At 34.5% G+C, this 12,381-nt stretch overlaps 1 protein-coding gene across 2 annotated transcripts in view; it reads left to right on the forward strand.

The window, feature by feature from the left end:
• LOC148125269 (neurobeachin-like) overlaps positions 1-11,014 on the forward strand; it is a 178,710-nt gene extending 167,696 nt beyond the window's left edge. For both annotated transcript variants that reach the window (XM_087937243.1, XM_087937244.1), the window contains 4 exons: positions 4,486-4,587; positions 7,376-7,572; positions 8,221-8,372; positions 9,233-11,014. In XM_087937243.1, coding sequence (XP_087793369.1) covers positions 4,486-4,587; positions 7,376-7,572; positions 8,221-8,372; positions 9,233-9,323 — 542 coding nt within the window. In that variant the 3' untranslated portion in view covers positions 9,324-11,014. The remainder of the gene's footprint in view (positions 1-4,485; positions 4,588-7,375; positions 7,573-8,220; positions 8,373-9,232) is intronic.
• Positions 11,015-12,381: the final 1,367 nt, after the last annotated feature.

Genomic DNA, 12,381 nt, shown 5'->3' on the forward strand with positions numbered 1-12,381 from the left:
TGGAAAAAAAAGGAGGCAAATGGAGCCAGCAGCTAGTGTTAAGAGATGATTGAATTTTTTGTCATGTAGGTATAGTGGACTTGGCTGCTTATCCTCCTGAGTCTATCTGTGCAATATATTGCATTCAGCCTTTGACTGGTTTCTTTAAAACAATCAATGCTATTCCTGTTGTGTCCCCTGGGACTGAATTTTCATTGATCTTGGGACTTGACATTTCTCATTATATAGCAGCAAGTTGCCAGTCATGTGAGTTGCTTTTCCTGGCCATGTTTGCACTGAGCACTGTATGAACACATTGTGTCAACTAGCCCAAACCTCAGTTTGTGGACCAATTATAGTAAATAGCCCTTAAAGGCACTAAGGTACATTTTGTCTTACTTGACACATTTTACATATACTTAAAGAGAATGTTCAGTATCCATTACATGAGTGTGATAAACTGTGTGTACGCTAAAACACACTAAATGTCTCTGTAAAGAATTGCAGGGAGAAAGTATCACTGATTTTATGAATAATACTAATGAAGGCATTTTTACTTATTTGTATGTAAATGTTTCAGATTTAAAAGACTTTCTAAATTAATTAGGAGGAAATAATTAGTTTTAGAACATGAATAGTATGTGTAAATATTATTTCTTTAAATGGTTAATTATAAAACCTTTTAGAGAAGAGCTGGGTTTTGAATATGGGCTTTGAATATAAAATCCTTTCTTTTAAAATTGTGTTGGCCAAAAAGAGATACTTGATTGTTTAGATGTCAGTTTTTTTCAGTAAGCTTGCAAAATTGTATTTCCCAAAATCTAGAGCAGAGGTGTCAAATTGGCAGCCCTTGGGTGGGATACATCACGTGCAGGCCACACCCTCCCACCTCCATGAATGGGGAAAATGTCGCGAAACGTCACGTGACAGCAACGTGACGCTACGTGTTTCACACTCATGATCTAGAGATCTAGTGGAAAAAAATATTGCACTTATAGCTTCTCATCAACTTTCACATAGATATATCCACTTTCTTTGATGTCCGTATCAGTTTCTTGTTTCTACCTACAGATATAAATATTGGGTGCAATTTGGCAACTTGACTGTATTACATGGTTATATCCAATCTCTCCTTGGAGTTTGTATGAAATATATGATTCTAATCTTCACTTAATAGTATGGGGAGGAACAAGTGCTCTGCACATAGACATGTGAGCCTATAGTTCCTAATAAAGCACAGGGATTTATGAAACATTATAAAGATGTCAAGGAATTATCAGAACCAATCAGGTGTAAACTTACTGGTAGTTGACACATTGGTTTATAACAGTCAAAGACGTCATGCTTTTAACCAGAAATAAAAAAGTATTCCCAATACTCCTTGGTAGATATTATTTCAAAAGAATCCTTCCAGGTTATGTATGCCTCCTGGTTGACATGAGCAACAGGATGTTATCTTAGAAGTTAGACTTTAATAGAAATCCAGCTTGCATAAAATAGTAGGAGCATGTTTGAGATAAAACTGAGTTTTGCTTGCCCTTAGTATATTTGTGAAGCCAAAAGAAAGAAGGAAAATGTAAGTTCTCAGTTAAAGTAGTGTGATCTTATGGAGGAGACTTAATAAATACATGCAGATGGTGCAGGCTTACTTATGAATGAAAAGTCTAAACCAGGGCTGTTAAACTCCTATCCCACAAGCCGGATGCATCATACACTGACCACATTCACACCCAGTTTAGCGAAGGGGGAAAAAGTCCGATACGTCACATAATGCCACCGTGACAACATGAGTTTGACACTCCTGGTCTAAAATGACATCAGAAAGTAAGACCTAGCGTCATCTAGATTGTTTGGGTGCATATAAAACTGTGAATTTGTTATTTGCATGATATTCTCCAATGAATATTCTCCAAGAATCAGGAACCAGAAATTCCTAGAGTCTTCGAGATAAGCAGTATAAGAATAGAAACAACAGATAAGAAATAAAGTGTGTAACAGTCTGCATAAAACCTGGATTGGAGAATGGGTGAATTATTTTGTAGGGCAAAGGTATAAACAAAATGACAGAATTCAGAAAAAATGATTAAAATCTTTGGAGACTCAGAATGATTGAGAATGTAAATGATTATGAAAAATTAATAGACTCTATGCCTTTTAAGATGTTTTGTCCACTATTTAGGATAAAGTTATCAACTTAAGTCCTGCTGGCAATGTGAAGTCCATCAATACTCTTTTGTTGGCTTAGTTAGTATCTTTGTTGTAAAGAAAAATGAGCAATGCAAAATAACATTTCTAGGAAGCAACTCCTTGGGATTTGATATTCAGGATATTTTATTGATGCTTATTTTGCAATATTATGCTATATTCTTACTCCTCTTCAGATAGGAAAGCTATTCTGCCAAATATTAGATGCTTTGATCTCTTCCACTTTTCAAATGATTAAGTATTAGCTATAATTAATCATAGTGACACTGCCAAAAAGGAAAAGAAAAATGTTTATAATTCACATGAAATATTAATTTGTAAGGAAATACAAAACCATAGGACTAATTAACTAAATTAATATTTCTCTTTTGCACAAGAACTTCTGTACTAGTAATTGCATATTATGTCTTTTTTGAGAAACAAAAGCTACCCTCTTATTTATTACTACATACAATTACTACATTGAGAGAGCATATTCTTGTACATTTTACACTTTTGCCCTAAAGTATTCAACTACACAGATATAGAAGTACAATGTTGGGGAAATTGCTGTGAGTTCAAATTGACGGTGTTTCAATTCACAGATCAAGCTTCACCTGCATATCCTTTAGTATCTTAGCCTTTAATATTTCACTGCATCTATCATTCGTGCATTAGGGTGAGAGAATTTTCTTAGATTTTGAATGATTGCTACAGTCCCTAATGTTCCATGTTTTTGCTGTGAAATGTGGTATGTGAAATTCTCTTTCCGATTTAGCAGGTTTGCTGTAATAATATAATGCTGATTAAATTGTTATTTTCTTTCATTTGCTGCATAGAGTGAAGTGATATTTACTGTCACCACCAAGCATCAGCTGATTCTAACTGTACTACAGTTAGAACATGCCTAAAAAATCTGCTTTAAGAGGCAATACCAAATAAAGAATAACAGTACAGATTCACTTTAATTATAGATTAACCTGCAGTGGAGTGTATTAAGCTTGATACTTCAGAATTATGTGCAATGTAGATAATAATTCCTTTTTCCCTTTTTCGCTTTCTTGTCAACTCTCATGAAAAACTCTTGAGGTTTTACCAAAGCTAAGTCAGGTAATTTACACTTGAGAATAGCAATTTCAAAATGAGAATGTTGTAAAATAAGTTCAAGCCCTCTGCCAGCTATAGTTTAGCATCCTCCAGAAACTTAGCCAAACCCCTTCATCTCCTGGTATGTATCCTTTAGAGCACTTTGTGCTGGAAAGTTGCCGACTTTTATTCTAATGTTTCATTCTGTGTAGAATGTAACATGTTTTAAAAACTGCTGTCATATATTGCAACAGGCACTTATGAAAGGATACAAAAAATCATTTAGACAATTAAATAATTTGTTTATATAGTTTGTATTTGATACCTTCGCCTCCTACATTCCTTCAGTACAGACAAATTTACAAAATATTAAGTATAAATAAATAACCTATTGATATCTAAACATCCCACCCAGAAGCACAGAAAGATATATCACCGAGTTCTTCCTAGCTTTTTCTCTGTTTACTTTTTATAATATAATGCACCTGTTACTGATGTAAACATCTTTCAAGGCAGAGAAACTACCTCTAATATTATTCAGCTTTTCTATTTCAATCCAAACATGGATATCCCAAATTTTATAGGTAGTCTGTCCTCCTCAACCAGATGTCTCCCAGATGCATTGCCATGATGGCTGGCTATTTCCTAGCCAGCATATGCACTGAAATCTAAATAATTGGGGTTGTTCAGCACTTAATTCAAAAAATGTTTCACAATGTAAATATATCACCTGTCTATGGAAAACAACAGTACAATTCCAAGAAAAAAACACAACTGCTTCCAAGAGAAATAGTATATTTTTACACTGAAGCTCTATTTCTTGTTTTATTTTTTTATTTATTAAATTTTTATGCCACTCTTTCCCCTGTAAGGTGCATCTGGGCAGTTTTAAATTAACTTATCTGCTCAGAGTATTTTATGAGTGGGAAGATTTAAAACTTGAAATTATAAATATCAAATCCAAAGCATTATGCAGCCTAATTAAAATAGTTTGTTCAAATGAAAACAAAAGCAAGGGTTATATTCTAAACCCAATCAAATCAAATAAATACATGCAATTATTATGACTAATATAGACATGTCTATATCAGTGTGTCATGAAGGAATATATGAATCAAAAAATCCTTAATACTAGAAATATTTTAAAACAGACCTCCACCAATATAATAGTAGAAATGCTCCCAAATCGAAGTTCAAATTAATTTAATATATTTATGGTTCATTGTTTTTTTTTAGGTGACTATCCTGCTCCCAGAGCTGTTCTAACTGGTCATGATCATGAAGTTGTCTGCGTATCAGTGTGTGCTGAGCTGGGACTTGTCATAAGTGGTGCTAAAGGTCAGTTGCTAAAGGTTAATTTTAGTTTAAAACTTCATGCCTCAAAATAATTATTACTAACAATAACTTAGAAACAGAAAGTCCTCATTAAGCAACTGCAATTGGAACCAGCAACTTGGTGGTTAAGCTAAATGGAAAACCACATGACTGAAACCGTGTTTATGATTTTACTTCAGTTTTCTGTTGCTTTATAGCCCAAATAGCCAACTGAGCCCAAACAGCAAGGGGGTGTCCAAAATGTGACTCACGAGGAAACCAGGTAAAAAGGCAAATGTTACAGCCTTTTTCCTCCAGTCCCTTGCTCTTTGGAATGCTCATTCTTGCTCTGGAATAATAAGAAAGGAATTGATACCTGAATGTACATTGATTGGAGGGTAAGGGACTGTAAGAGAGTAAGCAGGCACACTAAGGGGAATATACATTATTAGAAAGGAATGTGCTAGTGACAGCTGCTTGCTTAGTGCATCGCAGCATGCCATAAGCCACTTCAGAGACAAGCAAAAACCTATAGTATGAAATTGATTATCAATTTCAGGCAGCAGCCACAAGCCAGGAGGAGGTTTCTAATCAACTAATTAAAGTCACAGCTAAATTGTTAACTTGCGGTTAACACTTTTTAGGGACACCGCTGTGGAGAAAAGCAGCTCAGTAAGAGGTAGCCTAAGCAATCTCTCTGCTCTCTGAGAAGGGGATAGAGAAATGGGTGAGGCACGGGATAACACATAATAACTGACTGTAATGGCAAACACATGATGACAGAGGGGCACTGTAAAGATTGTAAACATTAGTCTCAGTTACTTTTTCATCACTACATAACTGAAAGGTTGCTGTGAGGTAGTTGCTAGATGAGGACTACTTTTAGCTGCAAGAGCTTAAATCAAGAAATGAAGTAGCCCAGGCCACCAGGATGCCTCTGGTAAAAAAAAAAAAAGCCAGCATAAACATTGTTACCAAAATTCAAACCTAGAAATAATTAATACTGACTGTCAAATTTGTTGGGTGGAACAGAATCCATTGGTTTGAAATTATTTTTTAAAAACTTAGAAGTTTCCCAAATATACTGCCTACACTCAATATTACAGATTTCAGTCTTTCTGAGATATAACTTTCCTGTCACAAGTTATACACTTTCAGCCTATCTTCCCGAACTCTTCCTTCATGACTACTTTATTGTTTATGTGTCCTTCTCCATTTTCAGTAGTAGGGCTGGCTTCTTTTTTTGACTACTATTTTTATCCTTACGAGAACTGCTTGCTATCATGCTTTTAATATTCCTATCATTAGAAATTCCCATTTCTCTTGAAATGGGAAGCTTTCCCCTGTAGCTTATTCTGCAGCTCTGAGTTTATTAAACTCCATTTTTTAAGAAATCAAAATGCATGATGGTCAGTTTCCTCCCGAACTTAATCTTCTCTTTGATAAGATTGACTTCAGTAATTCAATTCCTATGGATCCCAATGGTTCTGTTGAAGTCTAGATTGAACAGACAGGGCACTGAAACAAAAATAGATATTAAAGATCTTTGACCTCTTGGAGATAATGTTAGAAATTTAGAGACCCTTTTCATGGCCATATAGATGTAACAGTGCTTCAAAGAAGCTCTGTTTAATTTTTTTCCCTCACTTCTTTGACATGACAGGTGCAGTGCTTGAAATACATTGTCTTCTCATCTCTATCAAATAAAGGCAATACTGCCTTTATTTTTTGATTTTTTTTAATTTATTGATGTCATCAGGACCAACTGTTCAAATTTTACAAACAATTAAAACGAACTCTAAAAATAGTAAATAACCTATACCACATTGCCATAAAACAAGTGCCCCAAACAACCTGGTTTCCAGTGTTTCCAGCATGAATTCCAGTTAAGTCTCAAAGTCTCCCTTAAAAAGCTCTTCTTGACAGTCTTATGAAGATATTGAAATTAGATGTGCCAGCCCAACAAGGCAGACCAGATTTTTACAAATACTAATCAACTTTTATTACGAGGTTGCAGTAAGACTTTTGCAAGTCTGAAGGTGCCTCACCACTCCCTGCCTTTATCCTAAAGAGAACTAAAGAGATTTAAGTCTCAGACACTTTCTCAAATTCCATTTCTGCTTTTAGCTCAGATTTCTCTTATCTGAACATTCCCTTGGCTACAACTCTTCTTCTTCCTCCTCCATGTTATTTTCACAGCCCATTAATCCATTTCTAGATATATTGAACTAAAGATTATTCACTTATAACGGAAGGGAAGGCGAAAATAAATGTTAGAGCAAAGGGAAAGACCTCTTCTTTCTAAATTCAACTAGTTCACCTTCATCTAAGTAAGAATTATTTAGATAAAGTACCTCTTCTGGCCTTTCAGCCAATTCTAACTTACTTTTTACTCAGCTGGAAGGATTAGCCATGATAATTCTAAATTACATGGTCATAGAAGCCACCTATTACCTCAATGGAACAGAAATCCACTACCAATTTTATTCCGAACCTGATCTGCCCCTGTTTTGACTCCTGCTGCTAATACCTTTACTAAGCCTTTAAAGATTTGCTTAGGCATAGCAGGTACCATGTAGATCAGATGCACTCTCCTTGATAGTGGAGTTTTTCTCCATTAGTAGAGAGATATTCTATGCCATCCTAATCCTTTCTTAATTCAAGTGGAACTCATTAGGATTTAAATAATAAGAAACCTTTCTCAGAAAACATGGTAGTATCTCTAACTTAGTCTGTACCCAATCCACTGTTAATCATTGAATGAAATTATATGAATTTCTGTAATATACTGTTATGAATTTGTAATATACAGAAGGACCTTGTCTGGTACACACAATTACTGGAGATTTGCTGAGAGCACTAGAAGGAACAGAAAATTGTTTGTATCCACGCCTAATATCTGTCTCTAGCGAAGGCCACTGTATCATCTATTATGAACGAGGAAGATTCAGCAATTTCAGCATTAATGGAAAACTTTTGGCCCAGATGGAAATCAATGATTCAACCAGGGTAATTTTTATTTTATATTTTAATAGAAGGCATTAACATTAGTTCAGTGTCACCTGAAAAAAGTTACATCTATAGAAAAAATAATTCAGGTCCAACTAAGTTAGATTTATTCTTAAAAACTATACCAAGACATTGCTTAATACTCAATGTTTCCTGAATATCTATTCCTTAATCATCTGATCATGCTTAAAACCTTAAATAGCTTGACCTCTGTTGTCCTTTAATTTTGGAAACTCAGAGGCATCAATGTGGGTGGGTGGGAGTTGGGGGTGCAAATAATGAGACTCATGCAAGTGATGAGCCTTTTATATGCATCTCATAGCTTCTCAGCTATGTCATGAAGGCGTCTCGGCTAAGTCATGAATATGGGCTCCTAAGGAATCAAATCTACCAGCAGCAAGAGCAGCTCAAGGAGATTAAATGGATACATAACTCAAGCTGTTCACAGTGGTATATACCACTGCAAAGGCTGAATTGATTTGTATACATTTCAAGGCAAGCCTTCATTTTTGTTTTTAATGATATTTTTTTAAGAAACTAGTTTATTGCTCAGCATTCTGCACTTAAGGTTAGGCTTTACTACTATAGGTAAAATGTGTTAAATAACAAAGTTTCGTTATGGTTCTTCTATTTTTGGTTTTCCTGTAGGCTATCCTTCTGAGCAGTGATGGGCAGAATCTAGTTACAGGTGGTGATAATGGAGTAGTAGAAGTATGGCAAGCTTGTGACTTCAAACAACTCTACATTTATCCTGGCTGTGATGCTGGCATTAGGGCAATGGACCTATCCCATGATCAGAGGTAAACTGAAATCTAAAAAAAAAATAGCAATAAGAGGGTGATATGCATTTAATATTTTCCTTAGCAATCCTTTCCTTAGTTAAATACATAGTACAACTGGATTGCTTGAGTGTTAAAACACTAGCCAGTAACAATCCAAAGCACGTGTTCCCACAAAAAGATCATTTCAAAAATGTAGATAACATCTCCTAAATTTAAATATTCTTGTGAAAGATCTCATGAGAGCTTATGAACTTGTACATTTTGATATTTTAAAGAATATACTGCTTTAGGAGAGGACGGACCTCTCCTAAATTGAGTGGCATGCACTACTCAAAATTAACAATTGAGTTCAATTAGACAGCTATATTTAGTAAAATTTATTGTGATATGTTTTAGGCTGTGCTTATGCTAACTGGTATTTCAAAGAAAGCGGTAATATAATATACGGGATAATAATCTTAAAACATGGACTACAAACTTCTAATCCCTGTTCAATCTCAATTCTATGGGAGTGAACCAGTTATTGGGATTGCAGTGTGGATAACATGGGAAATTCATATAGGGAGAAAAGTAATCGTTTTTGTAGGTGTTTATATTCATTTTTGTTGATTCTTTTTACCTTTAACCCAGTCAATCCGTATGTACTTTACATTTCTTTAGTAGAACACTGCTGAAGAAATAGAAGCAGCCATTTTCCAAAGGAAGCTCCCAATTTTTGTTACCTTACAAAATAATAGACTCTTAAGTTTCCAAGCAGGATATTCCATTTTGCCTAGTATTTTCAAATGACTACTGATCTTCAAACTAGCTAAGCGTGGTTTATTATGAACAATAAATATCTCAGATATTTACAAACCTGATCTCTGTTTCTGTTTCAGGACTCTAATTACCGGCATGGCATCTGGTAGCATTGTAGCTTTTAATATAGATTTTAATCGTTGGCATTATGAGCATCAGAATAGATATTAAACCAGAGTGAAGAACTGAAAGCAAAGATTACACTGAGAGCACAAGTGCTACTGAAAGGTATCTCTGGTGGAAAAAAGAAATCTGCATTGACCTCCGTTGTACATTCCATTACACCCAGCAATAGCTGTACATTGTAGTCAGCAACCATTTTATTTTGTGTGTTTTTTCACAACTGAACACCAGCTGCTGCAGAAGCGAGCTTGTATCATGTAAATTATAATGACTTACTAGATGTTTTGGTAATTATTTCATATACTTTTGTTTACTGAGAAAAGGTAGAAGAACACATCACAAGAGACTTTTGAATATTCTGAGGAACTTGTGTCTGGCTATTATATGGTTTGGGCCATGACTCTAGCATCCATTTCCCATTTCCTAGCCTCTTTTCAAGCTGATCAATTAAAAGGAAAAAAACCCTACGTTTGATACTTTGTACATCAGATGCACATCTTAACTTTAAAGGGATAATTTTGTAAAAGTAAAGCCTTGTATAAAAAACAAAAACTGTTTCTTAATTTTATTGTGGAGTTACAACTTGCATGTACTTTAAGCCTGATGTCTGAAAACCACATCCACAAGTTGAACTGAAAGCTGTCCAAGGCCCAGCTTGTATTTAAAGATTGAAATGGGGTTCAAGCTGCAATGGAGCCATTGCCACTGAAACATGGTCTGCATATTTCAGTCTAGAGCCACCCCTTCTAAATGAAGTTTTGCTCATTACATGAAGCATTTGGATATGAAGCCATTGTTTGCCGTAGTTATGCATTTTTAAAAAATAATTTTCCCTTAAAAATTAATAATGTGATTGACAGACAGGAGCATGGTTAAGATGATATGCTACAGCGCTTTATGATTTCCACCAAAGCAAGATTGCTAGACTTCTAGATTCATCACATTTGGCATACTATACATTGCAGGGAGAGAGCAACTAAGATTTTTCTCTTAAATTCTTTGGAAATAAAGCTTGGTTAAAAGCAAATTTAGCTTCATTGGGGTTATTCTTTTGAATATTTTTAAAACTCATATGTTTAACACACATTTTACATTGAAAGCACTCATATTTGACAGTACTGTAATAATGACTATCAGAATAATTTTCTGCACATACTTCAAATCATGTAACATACCCAGGGGTATATACACTTTACTTCATGTTTCTTCTTTGTATATTTGGTGACTGTATTGTCATAGATGTACATATTGTGTCGGTAGGGCTATGAGGCATGTAACAGGAATGTAATTTTCTCAGACTTTACACTCACTCACAGTCATTTATTTAAAAAAAAACACAAGATAATGGATTCTTTGTACTGGCACTTTGGCACCAGAAACTTATTATTTATTGACGTGGTTCTTATTTGTTACTCACCTTGTATTAGTAAGTTTTAGCACTAAATACCTTCTTCATTGTTGTTTGTATTAATAAGATTCTGAAATCATGGGGAATCAATGTAATGATTAAGTTATTCATCATTGGTCTGTAAGCAATATCTTGAGTTTGTAGCTTAGAACTGGGAGAATACTGAACATCTGGAAGATAAGTTCATTTCATCTCAAGATCATGGTGAAATATTTTGGCTATATAAATTCCTTAAGCTATTGTAACCATGTTTTATTGCAAAAATGTAAAATATGCCAGATGTGCGTGAGTTGGAAATCAAAAAAGAAAAATAAAATATGCAAAGAATTCATGAATTGTTTCTTATTTTATCAAACCTTGACTCAAATGTTTTTTAAATAAAAAATACATTTAATAATGATTTTATAAATATTAGAAAGATTTAATTTACCATTGCAGTGCCTACTCATCCATATATTGATTGGTTTATGTGCACAACATTTCACAATATTTTATGCTTTATGCTACATTTTTATAATTAATGGTATAATAGTAATTCTGTTCATCTGGACAACATCAGGGTAGGGAAAACTCCTTTTGCATTTCTGCTTTAAAAAGAAATCAGGGAGAAATTGCCATTGCTAATCAGGGATTCAAATTGATAATTTATGACAATGTAAATAATGTGACCTAGACAGATTTTCTATGAAACTAACTTATAATTCACACTTCTCATTTGGAAAGTATTTGGTGACAAGAAGGCAATTTATCTTCAACAATTACTGAACATCAATATTTCTATATGAACAGGAATGTTAACACAGCGCTTTCATTCTTTTCACTAGTTCACAGCAAAAACTATTAATTACACTTTTCATATGGTAGTCTGAGGAGTATAGAGATAACAATGGTTATTTTATTGATTGATTGATTTGATTTGATTTGTCAATTGCTTACAAGATAATAGGTATAAGTATAGACATAGTTATGAATACATGAAATGGATACATATAAGAAAAATAAAAAGAAACAATAGGACAGGGATGGTAGGCACGTTGGTGCGCTGATGCACCCCCCCCCTCCTACAGACCTCTTAGGAAAGGGGTGATGTCAGTAGTAGACAGTCTAAGGTTAAAGTTTTTGGGGTTTGGGGAAGAAACCACAGAGACAGGTAAGAGTATTCCAGACATTGACCACTTTGTTGCTGAAGTCGTATTTCCTGCAATCAAGTTTGGTGCGGGTAACTTTGGGTTTGTGTCTATTGTGTGCTCTTGTATTGTGGTTGAAGCTGAAGTATTCATTGACAGGTAGGACATTGCAATGTATGATTTTATATATACTATACTTTAGATCGGACCGAAGCTGCCGTAGTTCTAGGTTTTCTAGGTCTAGAATTTCAAGTCTGGTGGCATAAGGTATTCTGCAATTATCTCATACAACTTTTGCCTTATAAGATACCTTAAAATTTCTGCAATGGCAAAAAAGCTTATTATACAATATTTCAATTTGTTGAAGGAACATGAATATTATCAAACTTTTAAACTTGGAAAATGGAATACCTACACAGCAATACAATATAACAATATGCAATATAAGCTTACCTCAATTAATCTCCAAGGCTAAGCAGGATCAGACCTCATTAATAAACTAGAGATTTGAACAAGAAAAAAAACCAGAAATCATTGGCAAAGCATTTCCGCCCTAGTGCCAAGAAAACTC

This window comes from Pseudonaja textilis, chromosome 7 (assembly GCF_049901715.1).
Source record: "Pseudonaja textilis isolate UNSWEBS1 chromosome 7, rPseTex1.2, whole genome shotgun sequence".
Lineage (NCBI taxonomy): Eukaryota > Metazoa > Chordata > Lepidosauria > Squamata > Elapidae > Pseudonaja > Pseudonaja textilis.